This window comes from Anabas testudineus, chromosome 19, assembly GCF_900324465.2.
Source record: "Anabas testudineus chromosome 19, fAnaTes1.2, whole genome shotgun sequence".
NCBI classification, from domain to species: Eukaryota; Metazoa; Chordata; class Actinopteri; order Anabantiformes; family Anabantidae; genus Anabas; species Anabas testudineus.
In genome coordinates, this window is record NC_046628.1 from 12,884,204 (window position 1) to 12,907,070 (window position 22,867).

General features: G+C 40.7%; 2 protein-coding genes across 5 annotated transcripts; one reads left to right on the plus strand and one right to left on the minus strand.

The window, feature by feature from the left end:
• Positions 1–2,792: 2,792 nt before the first annotated feature.
• Positions 2,793–14,432, plus strand: fbxo11b (F-box protein 11b). 4 transcript variants are annotated; one of them, XM_026351226.1, is made up of 22 exons: positions 2,793–3,119; positions 4,323–4,486; positions 4,743–4,824; positions 4,988–5,132; positions 5,245–5,374; positions 6,538–6,621; positions 6,740–6,872; positions 7,021–7,127; positions 8,656–8,767; positions 9,172–9,278; positions 9,390–9,527; positions 9,614–9,831; positions 9,955–10,135; positions 10,250–10,372; positions 11,132–11,217; positions 11,332–11,408; positions 11,494–11,637; positions 11,796–11,906; positions 12,004–12,111; positions 12,218–12,326; positions 12,600–12,698; positions 12,914–14,432. In XM_026351226.1, the coding sequence occupies exons 1-22, from the start codon at positions 3,032–3,034 to the stop codon at positions 13,041–13,043; spliced, it is 2,676 nt and encodes an 891-aa protein (XP_026207011.1). In that variant the 5' UTR covers positions 2,793–3,031; the 3' UTR covers positions 13,044–14,432. The 4 variants fall into 4 exon arrangements, with proteins under 4 accessions (XP_026207011.1, XP_026207012.1, XP_026207013.1 ...); XM_026351227.1 differs by having other exon boundaries at positions 4,991–5,132; XM_026351228.1 differs by having other exon boundaries at positions 4,743–4,803.
• Positions 14,433–15,272: 840 nt separating this feature from the next.
• msh2 (mutS homolog 2 (E. coli)) lies at positions 15,273–22,825 on the minus strand. Its single transcript, XM_026351224.2, has 16 exons — positions 22,583–22,825; positions 22,061–22,209; positions 21,586–21,870; positions 20,948–21,094; positions 20,534–20,683; positions 20,305–20,438; positions 19,856–20,055; positions 19,164–19,273; positions 18,938–19,061; positions 18,134–18,284; positions 17,945–18,042; positions 17,373–17,618; positions 16,940–17,144; positions 16,607–16,854; positions 16,309–16,478; positions 15,273–15,557 (listed from the first exon to the last, which is right to left on the minus strand). Exons 1-16 carry the CDS (start codon positions 22,788–22,790, stop codon positions 15,381–15,383), a joined length of 2,802 nt encoding a protein of 933 aa, XP_026207009.1. The 5' UTR covers positions 22,791–22,825; the 3' UTR covers positions 15,273–15,380.
• Between the last annotated feature and the right edge of the window lie 42 nt (positions 22,826–22,867).

Here is a 22,867-nt window from a genome sequence, read left to right on the forward strand (position 1 = left end):
TAAACGTCTTTATTATATTCTTTCTGCTTGTGAGTGTTTGAATAGTAATGACAAAAAATATATATCTCTGACACAAACATTCAAATGAGCTGTCTTTATCTAGAAATGCTGTCCTCCAGAGCATCCAAAGATTTCAAGGACAAAGTGACCCTACCAACCTCTGCTCTGTGTGCCAGGGTGGGTGGGACAATGTGGGAGGGGAGACTACACAGCTGCTCTTTCTGCCTATTACAAGGGGGTGGATATGGCAGCTAGATAAGGCACACACATACTCAGCAACCCAGTGTTTCAAGGCTGCAGCTGCAAGAAGGAGTCAATCTCATTTAAATGGATATACTGCCTCCTACATGCCAACACTGAATACGTGTGTGCATTTGTACCCTTCATCCACAGGGTGATGCTAGTGATGCAGGATTTATCAGGATCTATGCTCTGTTGTGGTCTCTACAGCTGTACAGCTACACCATAAATGTGTGCACAACAAACTGATAGTGTCAGCAAAGCACACCTTTTTAGCAGTTCAGCATGAGGTAAAATGAATCATAGTGAAGGTTGAGTTGTAACTGAACAATAATGAGAGAAGTTACTATTCAGTGGGGCAGCTGTGATTGAGCTGCAGGGCAATTATCCATGAACTGCAGGGTCAGTAAATCGAGGCCCAGCGCCTCCTGGCAGTAGGTTGAAGTGTCCTTGAGTGAGACATTGAACCCCAGTTTGCTTATTGTATGTGTAAGTTTAACTTTTATGTCGCTTTGGATAAAAGCGTTTTAAATGATTAAATGTAAATGTATCCTCAAGCACTTCTCAGTTTCGCTATAGTATCAGCGGGTGGCCTAACATGTCTTCATGAAAAACGTGTTTGGTACGAACCAGAGGCACAAAACAGCATAATCATGTCAAAAAAAAGCAATGGTTGAACACAGAGAATAGCTGCATACAAAATATCATCAGTATATTCATGGAGTTGTGTTTTTCTGACAAAACTGGCTTCAGGTTTAGAGTCAAACTGTTTCCTTTGCAGTTACAACAGCTGCAACTAAAAGCAATCTGAAAAGGACTGATTCTCTTTACCTGCCTCTGCAAACTGTAGTACATGAAAAATGGTGATTTTTAAAGTCTCTACATAGAACACTGTGATGAAAAAAGAAGTCATTAATGTACAGATATCACAACGTCTCTTCACAGACATTTAAATTAATAGGATATGGCCAAGTAGGTATGCAACCTAGTTTAAGAAAAATACATTCAGGGCTTCTTTGTGACCTTCATTTCCAGATGTGCATCCTAAACAAACCCTTGTTTGACCCATAAAGTTTGCTGCATGTCACATCCTTTCTTAGAAAACGAATAAAATAGCACAAAAACAAAATGCAACCATCTACATTTGCATGAAAGTTTATTTGGTTTACAACCCAGGTTTCTCTTCACCTTTATTATTTTTTCCACTCACTAAAAATGAATCAAGGTATTACTCTTTTCTGTATTGTTCTGTAATGGCCCTTATTCCGATGTGCACTGATTACTAAAAATGGCAGATCACAGTTATAGTGGGAGCATACACACCAATGTTTTCCAGACAGATAAATAAATAAATAAATATAAATCATATCATTCTACCTATCCTATAAAACCTTGTAACAGTGTAAGAAAACAGTCTGTGTATACTTTAATACTCTAAGTCTCATCATTTACGGTCAAACAATGCCCTCTGGTGGTCCACTCACATCATACTGATGGATCATATTTCTTATTTATTGAATGTGCCATCCAAAATACTCACCTTCTTTAAATTTAAAGAGTGTTTAGGCTGTAAAGTGATTACAGTTGGTTTGCCTTTGAAACCGACAAAAAAATGCTATGATTTGCTGATTTTAGCTTGATTAGTATTCTTAGTTGTTGTAATTTGATAATAACTCTTGGACTGAGCAAAGTGGGTTGATTCCAATTACTGGTACAGGGCTAACTTGCATTTTGCAGCTTTATCTTTATATTTTTTCACTTTATTCCATTTACTAAGTATGTGCATATTCTAGTTAATCTACCAACTAACTTCCTTGGTCCTACTTTAAAATTGAGCTTCTATTTTGTATTCAATTTAATTCAAGATTTTAAAATGGCTATACATGAGTATGCACCAGCATATTTCTCTACTGCAGCCATAGTTTCACCAAAATATGGTAAATAAATATCAATTCCTTATTAGCGTGAATAAATATTGAATGGGCCCACTAATCACAAGCCCAGTGGCCTGAGAGGCGCCTTGGTCCAGGGCCTTTGTATGATGTTACTGTTAGTATTTCTTGTTAAATTTCACAGAGTTGAGGAAACAATGACATGCCAGCAATGCACTACTGGCTGTGTGCTTGTTTTTAGGTTCCTTCAGTCTCTGGTGTAGCAGGGGTGGGGGACCTTTAACATGTCTGCCCTCAGGGCCCAAGTCTGTCATCTTCTGCACATATTTGCATGCATCAAGTCATTTGCTTTCAGTAGTAGTGAAATTTGGTTTGGTAAAATGAGTCTAGTCCTAAACACTGTGGTAGCGCATTACACAAACATGAAGCCCTGGTGGTTTTCTGGAGCTGGGCTGGACACGGCACATCATTTCTGACGGGTCCACTGGTGTGTGCCGCTTGACCGGTTCCGAACCCTAACAGAAGGAGAACAAGGTTCGTCAAGTTGTCTGGTACGAAGGCTCTGATTGGCTGTAGCAGACGTCGCTCATGAAACGCCGAGCGTGATTGGCCAGAGTGACCCTCTGCGCTTTTTTTCTCGCGACTGTTTCCCGTGTGGGTTAATGGCTCCTCCTGCTACAGACTGAGACGGAGCTGGCACCCAGCAATGATACGGGGGGAGCTGTAGCACCACGGAGGAAAAAAAAGCGATTACACCCCAAATACCAGCGGGTTTTCATCGCACTTGCTTTGGGTGTATCTGGGAAAAAGGCTGTCCGGGTGCTAGCTAAGGTCGAGAGCTAAATTTAGACGCGGGCGGTCGAGGACAGCGGTGTATTTTTCAACAACCAACTCCCCTGATGAACTCCGTCAGAGCCACCAACAGGAGACCCAGGCGAGTGTCGAGGCCGCGCCCGGTGCAGCCCGAACGGAACAACGGGGATAGAGGTAAGCTAGGCCACGGTCAGCTAATGGCTCAAGATGAAGCCGTGTCCGGGGAGAAAAGTATTAACATGACCCTCGTTCACACCCACTGCCGCGTTCTCTACACTGAAAGGCGGCGGGCGCAGCAGGAAAACCCGAGGCTTCTTGCTCTGTGGCTTAGGCCAGGCCGCGCTTTGTTTGGCTTGAGTGATTGGGGCTAGCTTACACCGCTAGCTAGCTTACCAGGTTAGGTGGAGGTTGGGGGTTGTCTTCGCCTAACGTAATGCGTATGTAGCTATACGGTTAACATTAATAGCTCGCATTCAGATAACCTCAGCTGTACGTAAAGGGATCGACTTCACATGCTCCAACCACAGTCTTCGTGTGTGCTCGGCCGTTGCATTCCCAGCTGTCACTACCGATTGTGAGGGTGTAAATCTGCGGCGTCTTTGGACTGCCATTTTTGGGGTGTAACGTTAACAAAAACATTAGCAGCGAATGGGGGAAATGCTAACTAGCTGTCCCAGCTACAAGAGGCCACATATATCAGCTGTGCTATATGCTGTGATGGGATTTGTATTGTTTCACGGGTCCATTTTGTATGCTGGGAGCTGTTGTTTAGCACCAAAGTAACTAGCAGATTGGACCCACATCCCCTTCCTTGTTCTAGGAGCCTGCTAGCCGTAGCTTGATTTGTTTACGCCGCGGATTTACCAGCTACGCAGTTCAGTTTTTAGCCATTAGCCGCACGTCTGATCGACTTAATCTGTGGCCCGTAATTTGACAGCACCACGTAGGACGAGACTGATTCTGCTCATATAGGACACAGACAAATGCACAGTGCCCGATAGCAGTTGGGTATGACCATACATGAAAGACTGGTAATGGGGCTGCAGGGGGTGCATTATCAATCACTAACCTTTGTCTGCCAAACCAGCGTATTACCCAGTGTGTTAGCCTGCGCAGTGTGCATACAGCATGCGATCTGAATGCACACCATTGTGTCATTATTAGTGAGAATAAATAAATATCAGTAATAAAAATAATTGCATGCAGTAATTTTATATATGCAATTGCCCCAAAGTAAGGGTTGACTGGCTTTCTTATGGAATATGATTTTTTTTCTTTTTTGTTGTGTATGGTTATCTATTCTGCTCCTTTGTGCATTAAAATACCCCTTTTACAAAGTGATGTATGCATAGGAAGTCTGTCTGCCCTTATGTCCAGATGAGGAGGCTCCTGCAGCAGCTGCAGCAGAGATGGCTATTGAGGAGTCCGGTCCAGGAGCTCAGAACAGTCCCTACCAGCTTCGACGCAAGACCCTGCTTCCCAAGAGAACCGCTTCTGCCTCTGCCACCGCCTCTGCCTGTCCCAGCAAGGGCTCAATGGAGGTTAGACTGAAAAAATTGAGTGCATTTTTGTGTTAACATTTTTTCATAGTCTGTAGTGTGTGTGTGTGTGTGTGTGTGTGTGTGTGTGTGTGTGTGTGTGTGTGTGAGAGAGAGAGTGAGAATATTTGGTGAATTGCTGATTGTGTCCTTCTCTAAAGGAGTAATGATTTTGTGACAGAGCAGTAAATACACAAGTTCATTACTTAGTCACTGAATCTTGGCATGAAGTTAATATCCTACTTGCCCTATTTTTCAGGGAGCTTCCACTTCATCAACAGAGGCCTTTGGCCACCGAGCAAAGCGGGCACGAGTGTCCGGTAAGAGCCACGACCTGCCAGGTGTGTGTTAGCTTGTTTAGTTGAGGCTTTGTTTTGTTTCTGTGTGTGTGGTAAACATTATTATTTTGCAGTGCATTAAATATCATGAGTTTGTAGTTTAATGTGCTTGGAGTGTAATGTTTCTCCTAAAACTTACATTGTCACTGCATATTTGTGTGTTTAGCAGCACCAGCAGAGCAATATCTGCAGCAGAAACTCCCAGATGAGGTTGTTTTGAAGATCTTCTCGTACTTACTGGAACAGGACCTATGTCAGGCAGCTTGTGTCTGCAAGAGATTCAGCCAGCTAGCCAATGACCCCATCCTATGGTCAGTGCTGCTGAAACATTGCAATCTGCTCCCTTGAGTTTTTTCTTTTTAAAAGCCAGTCATATTAAGGCCGATAACTGTAAGTGTGTGTATGTGGTATTTATTATTCTAGGAAGCGCCTATACATGGATGTGTTTGAGTACACACGTCCCATGATGCACCCTGAGCCAGGCCGATTCTACCAGGTCAGTCCAGAGGAGCATGAACACCCAAACCCCTGGAAGGAGAGCTTCCAACAGCTGGTAAGTTGCTCTCCATAGTTTTTGGTGTGTAACACTTCAGACATACATTAGATATATTAGAATGCAAATCAATGTATTTGTACTTATATTTTAAATACTACTTTATGTAAGATGGAAGAGTGGCTATTACTATACCAAAAGTCATGGATATTTACTTTGTAAATGTGTTTTGCTGAGCAGCTGGTAAAAGAACAGCACTTAAATGAAACACAATGATAATGTGATACAGTTAATGACAGTTTTTTTCCTTGTTTGCCAATCAAATTTCTCTGTTTACTATGTGGCTTGGTTTAGGTTAGCCAAGTCTTTTAATCTTGAGTTATTTTCTTCTGCAAAACAAGCCACTATTTCTTGATTCTTTGTGGGGAAGTTTTAACCAGCTTATGACAAAGATAACAAAACATTTCTTCCTCTGTTTCTTATCTTTGACTGCTGTGCAGTACTGTCAGAAGTTGTCTTTCAGTGAATGTATCAGTTCATTCATAGACAAATCAGTTTAATATGTTAATATGTGATGACTATGTTGATCTAAGGCCATGTCAATTGTCCTTGTTATATAGGCTAAATGTTACAGAAGTAACATTTTGACTTTTATTTAACATAATATTTCAATCTGGACTAAACATTGTCTTCATGCTAATAGGAGGAAAACATGTTTGCTTTATTAATTGTAATGCAGTAGGTGAATGGTAGTGAAGGCAATATTATATAATAATCACATTTACATTAAATTTTTGCAGTTATCCTATTCCTGCTTTAGCTGCTTGTAATTGATGTGAGGAAATTTAAGAATGCAATGGCTTGTAGTTGTACCCTTTGCAAATCACTCTTATTATCATGAAGTGGCTGGTTTGTGAGTTGCTCTTATGGTCTTCACAAGGAGTTGTAAGATAAATTTGAGGGGTCAAAAGATGTTAAAAAGGGAGGAACCCGTTATTATACATTCTCTTTGTTTCTCTAAAAAGTAGTAATCTGTCACGTTTTATCACACCTTGGGTAGTACATACCTGCTTTTATGTATTGTCCTGTCAAAATGCTTACTTAAGCGGTATATTTAAGTCAAATATTTTTCTAAACTAACTGCCGGAAAAGAGCAATTTGAGATTAATATTTAATATGATCAACAGCAGGACATGTTGACCTTGGTGTTTTCTGTGTTGCAGTACAAAGGGGCCCATGTAAAACCAGGATTTGCTGAGCATTTCTACAGTAACCCTGGCAGATACAAAGGAAGAGAGAATATGCTAGTAAGTTAAAACCACAAATTAAAAGAGAAATGCGTCATTCCTGTAATTTGTAAACACCCGATTATGTTTAGTTTTGTGTGTGACTGTTCCTGATGGTGTGTGTGTCTTTTTCTGGCAGTATTATGACACAATTGAAGATGCACTGGGTGGAGTACAAGAGGCTCACTTTGACGGTCTAATCTTCGTTCACTCTGGCATCTATACTGATGAATGGATTTATATAGAGTCCCCCATCACTATGATCGGTGCAGGTAAACTTCTATCCATGTCTGAAAACAGCTTAAACCTTGATGCTTGTGCTTCATACAATCAATATCTCAAGATGAGGAAAACACACTTTGCTATATGTGTGTCCTTATGGATCAGGGTGTTAATGAGTATTCTTGTCTTTCCGCTCAGCTCCTGGTAAAGTAGCAGATAAGGTTGTGATAGAGAATACTAGAGATTCAACGTTTGTCTTCATGGAAGGCTCAGAGGATGCCTATGTGGGATACATGACCATCAAGGTAAGCACAAACCTCACTTTACTTTCATTCTACTCCTTTTTAAACTAAATTGAAGAATAGCTATCTCTTGTAGATCTTTTTTTATAGTCCCATCACTCTTCAAGTATAAAGTCACAGTTGGGAAAGTCTCACATTCATTATTTATAATGTGTATAGAATTTGCAGCCTGTAAGAGCAATGTTTTGCTCTGGTGAAGTTGAGTAAAAGCAGCATCATTACCAGATGTTTGGTTTTATGATTAAGAATGTTTGGACTTAAGATTGGTTTGCCGATCATATTAATGTATTCACTCAAGTGCAAACTTGTAGCTTACAAATGGTCTGTGTGCCATATTTAAGAGCTAACTAACAACTAACTGGTTGATTGGTGTATAACTCAGTACACATATTATCTATTAAAATATTTTGGTTTATGTTTGGCTGATTTGTTCTGTTTCTCAATAAATTACCTATGTTTTGTATCAACAATTTTAAATGTATGGCTGAATGTCACATTGTGTATGTTATGAGTTAAGAATGTTTCTTATCTGTCCTTTCTGATGTTGGGCATACATGGGATGTAGGTGTAGTAAAAGTATTACTTACTACTCAGTGTGAAAATTAATGAGTAGTGTAATGTAATCATTACACAGTAGTGTAATGTAATCATTACACTACTATATCTTTTTCCCTCAAAAGGAAAGATGTGACTATGTTAGTCTTCATAAAATTAAAACAACCCTTTTTTTAACCTGCTCCCACTTTGCTGGAACAATAATTAATCCTACAGTAGGTGTCAACTGTCAGTCAAACTGCACAACTGCAGGCATCATTCTTGGAGAACCGTTAAAGTGACATTTCTCTTCATCCAGTTCAGAATCCACGGGCTGATGATTTTGAATTTGATGCATTGTCTGTCACAGTAGCTACGACTTTACCAAGCTGTACACAAGATGAATGAATTTGTACCATCCCTGAACCACTCGCATCATATGTGTGCCTACCTTTGATTCTTTTAGATTCTGCAGTTGCCTTTTGCTCTCAAAAGTACAGCTGTTGCACCCAAAAAGCTTTTATTGGTGGTCCTGATTCAGCTATGGTAGAGTGTACTGAATTCCATCACTGCATTTTTTTCCATTTTCATTTTTAAGGTAGCTAGCAGACATATTTCTGTGTGGCAGCTTGTCATTGCTATCGGGAGGTATTTTTAATATTTTTCTTCAGAAAGAAAGGGAGTCAACAGGGAAATGGGTGAAACCCTCCCCTGATTGCTTGTAGAGTTGGAGATTAGTTACAATTCATGTAACCTTAATAATGGTGCTGGTAATGTGTTGCACTGGTCCTCAATTAAAGAGAAATACACCATCATTAATTGTACAAATGATTTTATTCCTCTTTCAGGCTTATATAATGTAACCAGCTCCAAGTATTAGTGGCATTACCATCCCCAGCAGGGAGAGTCCAGTGTGGATGTGGTGGGTGGACAGAAGCTTGATGTGTTGTCAGTAATCACAGTGTCTGTCTGACCTCTGCTGCTCTTCACTCCTCAGTTTAATCCTGATGATAAGTCGGCGCAGCACCATAACGCCCACCACTGTCTGGAGATCACAGTCAACTGCAGCCCCAACATCGACCACTGCATCATTCGCTCTACGTGCACAGGTATCACGGAGAAACACACAAATGACTACTTGTTACAAAAGCAGGCCAAATTAACCTGAACACCTGTTATTGTTTTTGGAAACGATTTCTTTTGTACAGTTGTTCTTTCTGATGAAAATGTTTACCTTGCAATAGATTTTATAGGAAAAGGGTTCCTTCTCATATAATTGTGGTTAGTTTTAGTCACCAAAGGCGATTTAATTAAGTGCCTTATCTTAGTTACTTCATTAAGACCTTGCAGCAAACAGTTGAAGCCGTGATTTTATTGAGTGCTTTTATTTGCTTTATATTGTAAATGAAATCTCTTTTGACTCTTAATTGCTTGACGATAGAATTGACAATTACTTGCAGTCCTACTGTAGAGTGACCGTTGTGTTTTACTCTCTTAAATTTTTTGTTTTTAGTGGGTTCAGCTGTGTGTGTGAGTGGCCAGGGAGCTTGTCCAACCATCAAACACTGCAACATCAGTGACTGTGAGAATGTAGGACTATACATTACAGATCATGCACAGGTAAATATAACTGTTCCGCCCTTAAGAGTAATAATATTGGTTTGTCATAAATGCACAAAAATTCAAATCTTTATACAGACTTCAGACTTTGAAGTTGTTTTTGTGTTTCAGGGCATTTATGAAGATAATGAAATTAGCAACAATGCGCTAGCGGGAATTTGGGTGAAGAACCACGGAAATCCCATCATTAGACGTAACCACATCCACCACGGACGAGATGTTGGGGTGTTCACCTTTGATCATGGAATGGTAACTACACCTCAACTATCTTATATCATTTGTTTTACTTGATGTAAAAAATCAGTTAATCTAAGTTGTCTTCTTTTCTGTTTCAGGGTTACTTTGAGAACTGCAACATCCATAGAAACCGTATAGCCGGCTTTGAGGTAAAGGCCTATGCCAACCCCACAGTAGTGCGTTGTGAGATCCACCATGGCCAAACGGGAGGCATCTACGTCCATGAGAAGGGGCGGGGACAGTTTATAGAGAACAAAATCTATGCTAATAACTTCGCTGGGGTGTGGATCACGTCCAACAGTGACCCAACGATACGGTGAGGACAAAACAGTTATTTATTGGCAACATGGCTAACCTGAAAATTAAAAATAATTATTCTGTGTCCACTGGCACATTTATTCCTAGATTGACTGTTTTTATTCTTTTCTTTTGTATACAGGGGAAACGCTATATTCAATGGTAACCAAGGAGGAGTGTACATATTTGGTGATGGTCGGGGTTTGATAGAGAATAACGATATCTATGGTAATGCCTTGGCGGGAATCCAGATCCGAACTAATAGCTGCCCCATTGTACGGCACAACAAGATCCATGATGGACAGCATGGGGGAATCTATGTGGTAAATACCTCTTCAGTTTACCAACAAATATGAAATATACCTATAGTATTCATAGTTTTAATCGAATTTCCCGCTATCATAAAGTCTGACATCTGATCCTGCTTATTGTTTCAGCATGAGAAGGGCCAGGGGGTGATAGAAGAGAATGAGGTTTACAGCAACACATTGGCAGGAGTCTGGGTGACCACAGGTAGCACTCCTGTCCTCCGCAAGAACCGCATCCACAGTGGCAAACAGGTAAAAGAGATCTTTTCAGGCATATCCTGTGTGAATTACTTACGCAGCACTGCCATATCAGATACACTGTATCTGATGAAAGACAGTGCTTCTTACTTTATTATTATTATTATTTTATTGTCAGCTTAAGTGAGAAAGTAGATAGTAGTTTCATAATGTTATTATTTGCCTTGATGTCTCTTTATTGTTTTACACAGCTGGGAAATAATTGGAAAAAGATGATAAAGTGATCAATAATTCAAATATTGTACCTGCTGGTTTCCATCAGACTTATACTTTAATAGTTTTTATTCTGTATGTTTAAAAAATGTTAATGTCTTGAATTTAATTTAAATAATCCTTTGAGTAAGAAACCAGGTATACTAAGATGACAGAAGGTGTTTTACAACAAGTACCACTTTGCAAGTGTTATGTGTTAAGATCATTCCATTAACTGAGTTGTTATTATTGGAAGCGGGGAGGATAGATTGCACGATGTCAGAAGTTAAAACGAACACCTTCTGTTAGCCCCTAGGTAGAAAATAATTATCACCTGAGCAACTCTGTTATTGTTTATATACATTTCCGACAGTCATGGAGTTATACTTTATAATCGTCGTAATGTAGTTCTTTGAGAAGTAGAAATTGTGCACTGAGGTCTTTCCTACTACTTCTGTCAGCCTTTAGTATACTGTATCTACAGTGTTTTTATATAATTTCTTTTACATTTATTACATTTATTGTGCTCATTATGTTCCGCGATCGTCTTTCTCTTTTTAGGTTGGTGTATATTTCTATGACAACGGGCACGGTGTGTTGGAAGACAATGACATCTACAATCACATGTACTCTGGTGTACAAATAAGGTAAAGATTTCCACCAGTTTATTGACTGATGTTTTTATCCCTTATTTAAACAATTTAACCGGTTTTCTCTTTCACTTATTTGTAAACGACTTATGTTTTCTTGTATCTTGACAGGACAGGGAGCAACCCAAAGATCAGGCGCAACAAGATATGGGGAGGCCAGAATGGAGGGATTTTAGTTTACAACTCAGGTCTGTATTCAGTATTTTGCTTCATATGTCTCCTGTGTGGTGTACATTATCTTAATGTGTCTTATCCTGCGGATTAACATATCAGGTCTTGGCTTCATCGAGGACAATGAGATCTTTGACAATGCCATGGCTGGGGTGTGGATCAAGACGGACAGCAACCCCACACTGAGAAGAAATAAGATTCACGATGGCAGAGATGGAGGCATCTGCATCTTCAATGGAGGCAGAGGTACTATAACATCATTTGTACCATTTTTGACAAGAGAAACAACTTATTTAGAAAAACATAAACTTGTGGAGATCATCCTACTTTTTTCAGATACATTTTGCTTTATTGTTTAGTTTCACATATAAGAAGCTTAACTTGAGAGATCTTTATCTTTGCAGGTCTGCTGGAAGAAAACGACATCTTCAGAAACGCTCAGGCCGGTGTGCTGATCAGCACCAATAGCCATCCAATTCTCCGCAAGAACCGCATTTTCGATGGCTTTGCTGCAGGTTTGTTTTTCAAAATCAACTTTCTATGACGACAGATAGCATCTCTGTTTCTGTCACCTTTTGGTGGTGACAGACCTTTTTTTTTTTTTTTACCCAGGTATTGAGATCACTAACCATGCCACAGCCACACTGGAGAGCAACCAGATCTTCAACAATCGCTTTGGAGGCTTGTTTCTGGCCTCGGGGGTCAACGTCACCATGAAAGGTACAACTGCTGTTTGGGATTAAAGCTGAGCCCAGTCTGTTCATAAGCTGTGCTGTCTGCTCTCTTACATTGCTCTTCTCACCCTTTTGTGATTCCTATCTGTCAGACAATAAGATTCTGAACAACCAGGATGCCATTGAGAAGGCAGTGAGCAGAGGACAATGTCTCTACAAGATCTCCAGCTACACTAGTTACCCCATGCATGACTTCTACAGGTAAACAGCAACACCTAAGAGATTCAGATTAGTATTGGTAACACAGAATTATTCAGCAGCTATAGCAGGTGGCAATTAATATTCAAGTTAATTTGCAAAGCAAGAATGCCAACCCCTTTCCAGCTTTTAGTTGTGAGGGTTAATTGGACAGTATTTTTTATTTTATAGCCGTCATCATATTGTGGCCCTTTAGAAAGAGTTAATTTAGGAAATAATAAACTGTGAGTAGTCTCCTGTGTGTCTTATGTAAATGAATCTGTTTTGTCTCTGCAGATGTCACACCTGTAATACAACAGATAGGAATGCCATCTGTGTTAACTGCATCAAAAAATGCCACCAAGGGCATGATGTAGAATTTATACGGCACGATCGGTAAGAGTCTTTGAGGTTTTGTTTTTGTTTACCTGAGAACTAGTTGTTTTATCTGTGTACTGTGGTATTGCTTGATTTTATGTTTTCCTTCTTTTTATCACATTTTCCTCCTGTAAACTTAACTATTCTGCATCTAAACAATTAATATAGAAGAAATTGCACATTTTTTAAAGAGAATCTGGTTCTAAACCTAAGTCTAATATCTGTTCCATTAGGTTTTTCTGTGACTGTGGAGCAGGAACGTTGTCCAACCCGTGCACGCTGGCCGGAGAGCCCACACATGACACAGACACTCTGTATGACTCAGCACCGCCCATCGAGTCCAACACGCTGCAACATAACTGAAGGCATCCAGTTGAGTGACATTCTCTCACATATACATACCACATTCATTGCACACAGCAACATACACACACAGCCACACACACACACACACACACACAGACAGTTGCATATACACATCCACTTGCAGCCATAAGGACCCAGAGAGACTCTGTGATTGCGGCGCTCTCGTACGGGATCGAGGTGAAAGAGGCTGCAGAGGAAGCAGCTTCCTGCCCGCTGCAGTCACACTCACTGCAGCAGAGGCAGACTCCACTAGAGGGAGCAGTGGAGCTGACAGAGGGTAGACTGACACAAGGGCCACAAGAGATTCCTCACTGGAGTATTTCTTATTGCAGTTGGTAGACAAACAGAAGAAGGGAAGAGAGGGGTGATGCCGCGGGGCTGTCGATGGTGGCCCACACCTCCTTGCAGCAAAGATCCCCTCTGGTTTTAACCCTCGCTCCCAGCCCACTACTACTTCTTCTTCTTTACAAGAACTACTGTCAAAAGACTTCCTGCTTCCTCACAGCTGCCATCCCCATTGGCTGCCCAGGCAGTTGTAACTAGGCAACAGATCAGCAGATGCTGCTCTGTTGTGTGTGGGTAAAGAGCAAGATTGTGTGTGTGATGGAGCACTTGGGCTTTTTTTTTTTTTTTTTTTTTTTAATATGTTCTGATCAATGGATTTTATTTCAATGCTTTCTCATGTAGTTTTGTATTTTCAAGCAAAAAGCTGAGTGTATTTGAATGTCTTTTATTTTATTATATATTATTATAATTATTATTTTTCTTTGGTTAGCATCCCTCCTCCCACCCCGAAACCCAGGCAAACTGCAGAAACTCAAACGTCCCAGTGATGAATTTCTTTCTGTGAAAGAGAATCTCATTTAAACACTAAAAACCTTCTCTATTTTATTAGTTTAAATGGCAGGTGGAGGGGCTCCAGTTGTACAAAGGGGTATGTGTGTGTGTGTGTATGTATGTGTGTGAGTGTGTGTTTAAATGTGTATTGTGTACAGTGAAAGTTGTGTGTGTGTGTGTGTGTGTGTGTGCGCGCGTGTGTGTGTAAATGTTTGAAATGTTGATGCAGTCAGTGTTGTGTGGAGAGGGTTTCAATAGGAGGTATCAGCTCCTTTAACTGGAACTGATGAGTCAATCTGCAGTACCCCCCCTCCTCCCGTCGCCCCCACCCCCCTTCTCTCCCCCGTGTATCGTGGTGACTGTGGCTCCTCATGCAGCCTGAATCGTATGCATGTACCATAACATCTAGACTTAATATATTGTGAAGTATTCAATAACCATTATGTAGATGCTAGTTAAAATTCAAAAAGGGGTATACTTTCTTAGAAAGAAAAAAAAAATAACAGGAAACTGGCCATTTCTAAGAAAATAAAACTTTATTAGATCACAGGTGTCTTGTCTTTTAAATTCGTTGGTTGTGATCAGATTTACATCCTGCATAATAAGTAACCGGTCTTATTGAAGAAAGTGCTGCTCAAGGACCCAAAGAACGTTTTGCATGTGAATAATCATTGTTCACTTCACCAGCTGCACTGATTTGTTAGTTATTGCCTGTAAGCCTCAAGTCCTGATTAGGAAACCTGCTGAGGAAGATGAACATTCACTCAGAATTAATTAAGAGCAACTTGTTTCATTGAAGAATTGCAGCATAGAAAAAGGTTTATGCATTATTCTGTAACGGCTGGTGATATTTTGTTTAAAGAATCCATTATAAGTGACCTTTGTCAAACATAATACTAACTGCTTTTCAATGTTCGAGCTGTTTGAAGACAGCTGAATATAACCCTTAATGTCAGAACTGACGGGCCTTAACTGTGCTGCTGCTGCAGAGACGAGTGATCTTAACAGACTCGCTGCCTCACAGGCTGTTCAGTTACGTCACACTTGTCCATAATAACAGATGTACAGTAAGTGTTCAGAAGCTGCCTACTGATGAACAAAAAGGTGAGAAAGCAAATGCAGGCACAACATGGCATTTACATAAAGAGATCACTAAATTAGATAAGATACACTGATGGCAAAAAGGTTTGTAGACAGCAGTCTTACAAACATATAATAAAAAAATATATTTGTAAGACTGCTGTCTACATTTTACTGGATTTCAAAACTTCTATCCACCACATTTTCCTTTTATGCTGTACTTTTCAGTGTGATAGTTATTTCAATTCAGTGTGTAAGAACATGATGCTGCTGGAAAAACCACTCATAATGAATGAAACAAACTCAAAATCATTTTTTCACAATTAGTCTTTATTGACAAACTATACAATGTAAGCGCTCTAGTGTTCATCTACAATAGTTTAACCTTTGCTGAGCAGGTAAGAGTGAGTCTACATATTAAGCAGTCTTTACAGGAACACAGCGTGCAAGGATCTCTGTGATGTACGTATTATTTTTGGCAACAAGCTCCTGCTTCATTCTCCTGAGCTCGGCCTTCACCTCCTCGTCAGTCATGGTGGCAGCAGGAAGGGACCTCACCTTCTCCAAAAAGTTCTGGATCAGGTTTTCCCCCACCTGAAGCAGAGACGGCACATCAGTTCTACAAAGGCTCCAAACTATTGCAGTTATTGAGGGGATGTTGATATAAACAGCTTTTTCAGTTTTAGCGATGACTTTTAATAAGTTTCACATTTACTTACGAGTACTTTGGTGATTTAGCGTTGTATTTCTTTGACATTGTGAAATTTCTATTTCATGCTTTAAGTTCTACAACTATAGCTCCTGCAAACAAGTATTTTGTTGCCATGGAGTCATTTCTTTAGCTGTGGGTTGAACATTGATGTATGGTGTACATTGTCAAATTAGCACCACTACAATGACGCTATATATAACTACTAGCAGCTCCTGTTTGCAACTAATTCAGAGACGTATAGAAAAGGTACAGTATCACTGAAATATTTGATACTAAAGAAAATTAAATATGATGATTCTTAGGTAAGTTCTATAGTTATAAAAAGCATCTTTTGTCTGTTATTTCTAAGCTCATTTATTCAAAATGGGCATCACAGATAAGCCCAAGTGACACTGACTCTAAAATACGAGTATCTTATCTGTGTTTATTGGCAAGTTGGGTGCAAATGTTTAATTGACTTTCACCTCATCTCTCCCTTCCTGCCTGACAACTTATTACCAGTTTGTACATGAGCCTCTTCTTATGAAGTCTTACCATTTCCTATTTTATAATTGCTGTCTTGATTCACTCATCAACTTGATTTCATGTATTTAGATTGTGGTGACAGCAGCATAAAATAAGACCGAGCCATACCTGCTTGTCTGTGCGTCGCCTCTTGGTCTCAGGTTCTTCCTCCGACTTGTCCCCTGCAGGTTCCTGGAACTCCTCTAGCTCCTCTGCCTTCTCCTTTGCCATTGCAACGACGGACGGTGGAAAGCAAGCCAACTCAGCAACATGGATACCAAAACTCTGGTCACACACACCTGAACGCACAGTGCAGATGTGTCAGCTTAGAGATTTTGGCAGAGTTCATGTCCGTAGTCACACTTTATTCTTGCAGTGACTACAGATGATGCTTGTGCTTGTTATATTGTAGGAACAGTGTTCTCACCTGGTCTGACTCTGTACAACATGGTGAGAGTGTTGTGGGAGGTCAGCGCGGTGACGTGCAGGTTGTGGACGGTGGGCTGCTGCGCCGCCAGGGCTGTCAGCTCATGGAAGTGAGTGGCAAACAGGCAGAAGGAGCCGATCTTTGAGGCGATGTGTTCGCTGATGGCCCAGGCCAGACCAAAGCCGTCATATGTGGAAGTGCCTCTGCCAAGCTCGTCAATTATGATGAGCGAGTTCTCTGTGGCCGAGCTGTAGATACAACACAGATGCTGAAACCAACTTGTATTATGTCTTCAGTGAGGATGTAAACAATCGTGCACGGGTGTGTTCTTACCGCAGAATGGCAGCAGTCTCCAGCATTTCGGACATGAAGGTGGACACGCCTTTCACCTGGCTGTCGCCTGCTCCCACCCTAGCCAGAATGCTGTCAATCACACTTAGCTCTGCCTTCTCACACGGCACAAAGCAGCCGATCTGAGCCATCAGAGCGATCACACCGACCTGCCGGATAAATGTGGACTTGCCACCCATATTGGGTCCTGAAGAAAAGAATATGTTTCTATAAACTGTAATACATTTAAAGGTTAAAAGCAGTTCACAGTATATGCTTAAAGCTGGTTTTCATAATAAAATAATTTCTATTTACTATAATTTATAACTTTAAGTTTTAGATTAGACCAATGATGGGACATTTTTCTGCAGTAGAAAGCCGTGATGTTATTCTCATCTTCATTTGTGTTAAACTGGGGCTATTTTACTCTTTTCACCTGTAATAATGTAGAAGCTCTTCTCTCCCTGGACAAAGCTGATATCATTGGGTATGAAGGCAGTGTCTGCATCTGTCTCCATGCAGGGATGTCTGGCCTGCAGCAGCTCCATACGCCTGTGACTGCCATCCAAGATGCGAGGCCGGACGTACGGCACAGGAGCAGAGACTGACGCCACAGCGAAACTCGCCACTGCGTCCAACTGTGCTATCACGTCGCTCAGCGTCTGGAGGGGGTCCACATAACCTGGTGGTTCAAAGAGTTCAACTCTTCAAATCAATTCCCACAGACACAAGACAGTGCAGCATGTGCAGCCTCTAAAATAATTCACATTAGATCGCGAAATGCCATGTGAGCACTATCCCACCAATTCTTCGTATCTCTACTAAATGTTCAAAGAGCTATGCAGTTCTTTAACACTCGCGGAAAATGTGGATAAAATCAATTATTAGAGGATCACACAAATTCCATGTAATTAAGAGATCACGATTTCCGTAAAAGATCATAGGTTCTTCTGTCTAACAAATCGATCCTATGCTGATGAGACTGTGAGCAGCGATGAAATTCCTCACCTGAGGCGATGTTGATAATCTCTTTGACAATGGCGTTCTGGGCCTCCTCGTACTCCTCCCTGCTCTTGGTGTACTCCTCATTCAAAGAGCTCAACTTACTGTAGGCATGTCAAGGTGTGCATGTGAGAGCAGAGACCATCAGCATCACAAGATGCGCAGGATTTTAATCACAGGACGACAATAACTGACCTGTTTGTGAAGCGCACACCGTTCTTTTGAACATCCAGTGTGGTGAATTTCTTGTTGTTCCTGAGGCTCTTCTCTTCCTTGCAGGTGACTCTCAGGTAAAAACCCAGCATGCCGCTTGACTCCAGTTTCACGGTCTTACCAGCATCCAGACCTGAGACACAAAGATCAAACAACAAAAAAATAAATAGTTGTTAACTACAGTACTTTTGTCCATCCATTTTCTGTTTTTTGCCTGGTTGAGTTCACTCTGCTCTTCATTTACCTACGTCCTTGGTAAATTGTAGTATTATTACACTAATGATCACTTTGCCCCCCAGGTCACCACACCAATGCACTTAACTCAGCTTAGTTTTGTCTTTCATATTTGACTGAGTAAATTGAGTCTCCGGACAAATTGGGCACAAATGTTTTATTTCAGTGCCTTAATTGCCTTTTACCTCAGTGCAGTTTGCTAATGTCTCTTAGTTTTGGCGTTTATATAAAAAAAAAAAAAAGGTTTTAGTTTAGATTTTTTTATATTAAGGCCTTGTTAACTCAAACTGGAGAAACAAAAATGAGAGACAACAGAGAAAACCATTTTTTAGCACATGATAACTGCATGGTGTAATCAACTTGCTGTGGCATTTGTCACACCACCACAAAAACTCATCAGCAGATGCATGCGTGCAGTTGCTTCCATGAAATTACAGAATCAAACTTTTACGAAAGAATAGATATGGATCTGCAAGTCTAGTAGATAATGTTGCCCGTTTTATACATTAAGTACAGTGTGTGTGTGTGTGTGTGTGTGTGTGTGTGTCACACCTAGTTCTCTGGCTGCACTGTTCAGCACTGCCTGCATGCTCTTTTCCAGTGCATCCATCTTTTCTCTCAGCTCACTCAACACTGGATCAAACGACGCCTTCACCAGGAATTCATGGTGGTCAATCTACATGTAACACACAATGTGTATGTTAGGTAACATGTCGGACTGGTAATATTCAAACACTGAACAATATATTTTTTACATTCTACACATGTAGATAAACACCTGATTCATGTCCAGAGTCGTCTCAATCATCTCCTGATACTTGACAAAGTCATTTTGCAGGTCTCTGAGAGGAGAGAGGAACACTGCCTCCAGCAGAACCTGGTAGCTCCCTGCAACACAGATACAGTATAAAAATAAAAAAAACTGAAATCAGTCAGGTATAGTTATATAGTAAGTAGCATCAATCAAATAGCATGCATAGAAGATGAGTATGTGGTAATTTATGTATCCAAGTTATAAATTCCTATTAACTGAGATTTTAGGTTATTAGATAAACCAGACACATTTACACACATCTGAATGTAAATCAGACAGAATAGCATCAGTGTTCAACTGAGTTCTGAATCACTCAATTTCCAAAATGTAAAACTGGTCTTTACAAAGTCACTAATTATCTAGAATGACAGCACAAGATGTGCTCTGATGGCTGTTTTATCATGTCTAAACTGATATCTTCTTAAGCTTTATAAATGAACTGGAAATTTTGGCCCACAAATAAAAATCAAAGCAAGTTTTTAACAATAATAATAATAACCGATATTTTATTAATCCCCTTGGGGAAATTCTTTGTGGACAAGCTGCCCCCTTGATGCACCAAGGGTTTGGTGTTAATTGTCTTGTCTAGGCACACTTCAACATGTGGCCAGGAATCAGGGGAGAGCCGGGAAGCGAACCACCAACCCTGGCCCTACCTGAGTATCTCTCCAGCGCTGTGATGAGAGCAGGGATCTGGCTCACAGCCTGGTAGACCCGGTAGCAGTCCTGCAGTGTTGCAGTGTGACGATGGAATTTCTTGGCCAGACGGTGAAGATCAGGAAACCGCCGCAGCAAGTCCTCCTGACAGGTCTGCCTTAGCTCAGAGTCGCACACAAAGCTCTCCACGAGGTCTAGCCTACACACACATGCACAATTTGTCCTTTGATTACAGTGAAGAAGATTCCATTTCAATCAGTCGGGTAAATGACAACGTCTTTCACTTTGGTGTGAAGTGTTTTCATCTGCAACTACTATGATTCAATCAAGCAACACAAACTACAGCTGAAGCAAAGCTGATCAAACAATAGATACAATATACACATACAGGGTGTATGTGTCTGTAGTAGAAATATATGATCTTCATTTAATCCCAGCATTGTTTTACCTCTCCTCTATTCTGGTTTTGTCCATGAGTGGTTGTTTGATCCACTGGTTGACCAGCCGCTGACCTTGTGGTGTACGGCATTTGTTCAGCAGACCGGCCAATGAATGAGCTCCACTCGTGTCATCAGGTGAACCCTGGAAAACACAAATATATTTTTTTCCTCATATTTTCATTAAGCTGGGGAATGTGTGAATGTGTGAGCTTCTGTGATATGGTCACTGTTACTGACCTGGAAGAGGTTAAGAGCCCTCACAGCAGCATTGTCCAGCCTCATGTACTGACCCAGGTCCAGAGTGGTGAGACTGAAGGAGTTGAAGTTGGACTCATCAGAGAGGAGTTCAAGGAAACGCACCACTGCTGCCAAGCATGACATAGCCACCTGTGGATGAAACCACACACATCATATACTAACCTTTTGCGCTTTTTATTTATTATTTTGACACAATATGTTTAATTTTTGGCACAAGTGTTCTCAATGTAGCAATTTATTTGTGGCAGCACACTACAATATCGACCCTGACCTCCACATATTGAAATCTTATTTTGGAGCAGCAGCTGTTGCCGGCAACTCTTTCAATCAAATGTTGATGTTTCATGTGTGATATAATGGCTGCTGATCTTAAGTATCAGAAAGCTCTTTGACCTGTTTCTCCAATTCAGGCAGTGTGTTGCTGGCCACAGTCTCTCCTCTCTTGGCTCGCAGCAGCCTGTTGAGATCCTGGACCATGTCCTTGCTACTGAACTCTGCTCTCTTCCTGTCAGAGACCAACATACCGCCACGCTGCACAACCTGCACAAACACACATAATTACAATGAATGTATTTAAATAGCACTTTTCTGAACACAGCTGAATGCTCTGACAAAGGACACAAGAACTAGCACCAAATGTACACACTAAAAAGTAAAATAAAAAATAACATTAAATAACAAACAGATGGACAATGGACATCTTTAAATGTTTAAATCCTCATAAAGTCAGGTTGAAAAGAAAAACCCATTAATTAAGCTTCCTTATTTGTCATGAGGAATACAGTGCGCCAAGAGAACATGTTCAGATTGAATTATTTAAATAAGACAAACTATTAACTCTAATAAGCAATGCTGTTAATGGAGTAAAGGAGCTTACTGCAAATGTCCATCTGACATTTGAAGAATTACACATACTTTAACATATTTAGTACCAGTAGAATACAAAGCCTCATAGCCTTTGACTGGTTTTAGCACTGTGATTAACGGGTTGAGGAAATAAAGCTGTATTCAAATAAATTAACCAGTCATACCTCTCGTAGTTTATTGCCATCTGTGTTGGCTTCTCCCTGGGCTAACAGACACTCTTTGGGGCTGATTTGGACAAGCAGGGACTCCAGGTTGGAGAAGATCTCATTATCGGGAAACTCGCACACACCCATCTTTCTCTGGGCTGCATCCACGTAGCCAACCCCAACCATGCGTTGTCCATCAGTTCCTGTAGCAAACCGAACCGCTACAACTCCAGCGCAGCCCTCTGCTCCGGTTCCACCACCAAACAGAATGTCCTCAAACTGAGTCAAGTTTCCTGGAGAGGCCTGAATGTAGAGGAAATCAACATGAATAACAAGCTCTCTCATTTTATTGGTTCATTTAACAAGTTTAAGTATTTACTTGTTATGAATAGACAATTCTTTCATATGCATTCAAATTCAGACTGAGAAAGAATGGAACACAACATAATGAACAATACATGATATTTACAACATCACATTTTCAACACAATACCTTGTACTCAATCTTCCAGTCGTGCTCTTTGCTGCTCTTGCTGTGATTCCTGTACACTTCTACTCTGTACTGCCTCACCAGCAGCAAGTCCTTCACAAAGGCCTCAAAGTTGAGCTTGCTCAGGACCACACTCTCCAGTTTACGACTTCCTGTTGACAACATACTCACATTAATGCCACAGGTTACAACTGCTTACTGTTATAATGATAACAACAACAATAATAATAATAATAATAACAGTAGGTTGCAAGCTTTGTTGAACTTTGTTTTCAAATAGCCACTGAACGCCCTTAAAAGACTAAAAGTGAAACTCATATAACTGTTTTCCTGTAAACCTCACCAGAAAGAACATAAAACATAAAATACCAGCACTGCAGCTAAGATAATAAACGTATCTGCAGCTAGCTTAGTTTACACTACAGCTACATAATGTTTGAGGAAGTGTAGCTTGCTAACAGTGGATTAATCGCAGCCTGCCTCAAGTTTGCAAGCTTCAGCTAGCTATAGGGTTAGCTAGCTTACCTGAACCCAAATATTTGATGACCCCATTCGTCTTAAAAACCTCCTTCGCCGCGAATAAGGCGTCTTTCCCGTGAACAGTGTAGTAGTCGTTGCGGTCGAATATTCTGAACGTTGTGTCCGGTTTCTCCGGCATAGAGAAAATGAAGTTTAGGAAGCCATGCTCGGCTGCACTGTCCATAGACAGGTTCTGCTTCGGTTGCACCGCCATGCTGGAATCTCCCGCCACCGCCGTGACCAAACAGGAAATTACGACTCGTTGTGACGTGTTCCCATGGAAACGGGGCC

What these genes read in the sequence shown, in the direction of transcription:
- fbxo11b (XM_026351226.1), top strand. Translation starts at nt 3,032, where the DNA reads ATGAACTCCGTCAGAGCCACCAACAGGAGACCCAGGCGAGTGTCGAGG. An exon ending in CATCACTATGATCGGTGCAG is followed by an intron (nt 6,873 to 7,020) that starts GTAAACTTCTAT and finishes CTTTCCGCTCAG; the next exon opens with CTCCTGGTAAAGTAGCAGAT. An exon ending in TTTCGATGGCTTTGCTGCAG is followed by an intron (nt 11,907 to 12,003) that starts GTTTGTTTTTCA and finishes TTTTTTACCCAG; the next exon opens with GTATTGAGATCACTAACCAT.
- msh2 (XM_026351224.2), bottom strand. Translation starts at nt 22,790, where the DNA reads ATGGCGGTGCAACCGAAGCAGAACCTGTCTATGGACAGTGCAGCCGAG. An exon ending in CATCAAATATTTGGGTTCAG is followed by an intron (nt 22,210 to 22,582) that starts GTAAGCTAGCTA and finishes TGTTGTCAACAG; the next exon opens with GAAGTCGTAAACTGGAGAGT. An exon ending in TGCCTGAATTGGAGAAACAG is followed by an intron (nt 20,684 to 20,947) that starts GTCAAAGAGCTT and finishes TTTCATCCACAG; the next exon opens with GTGGCTATGTCATGCTTGGC.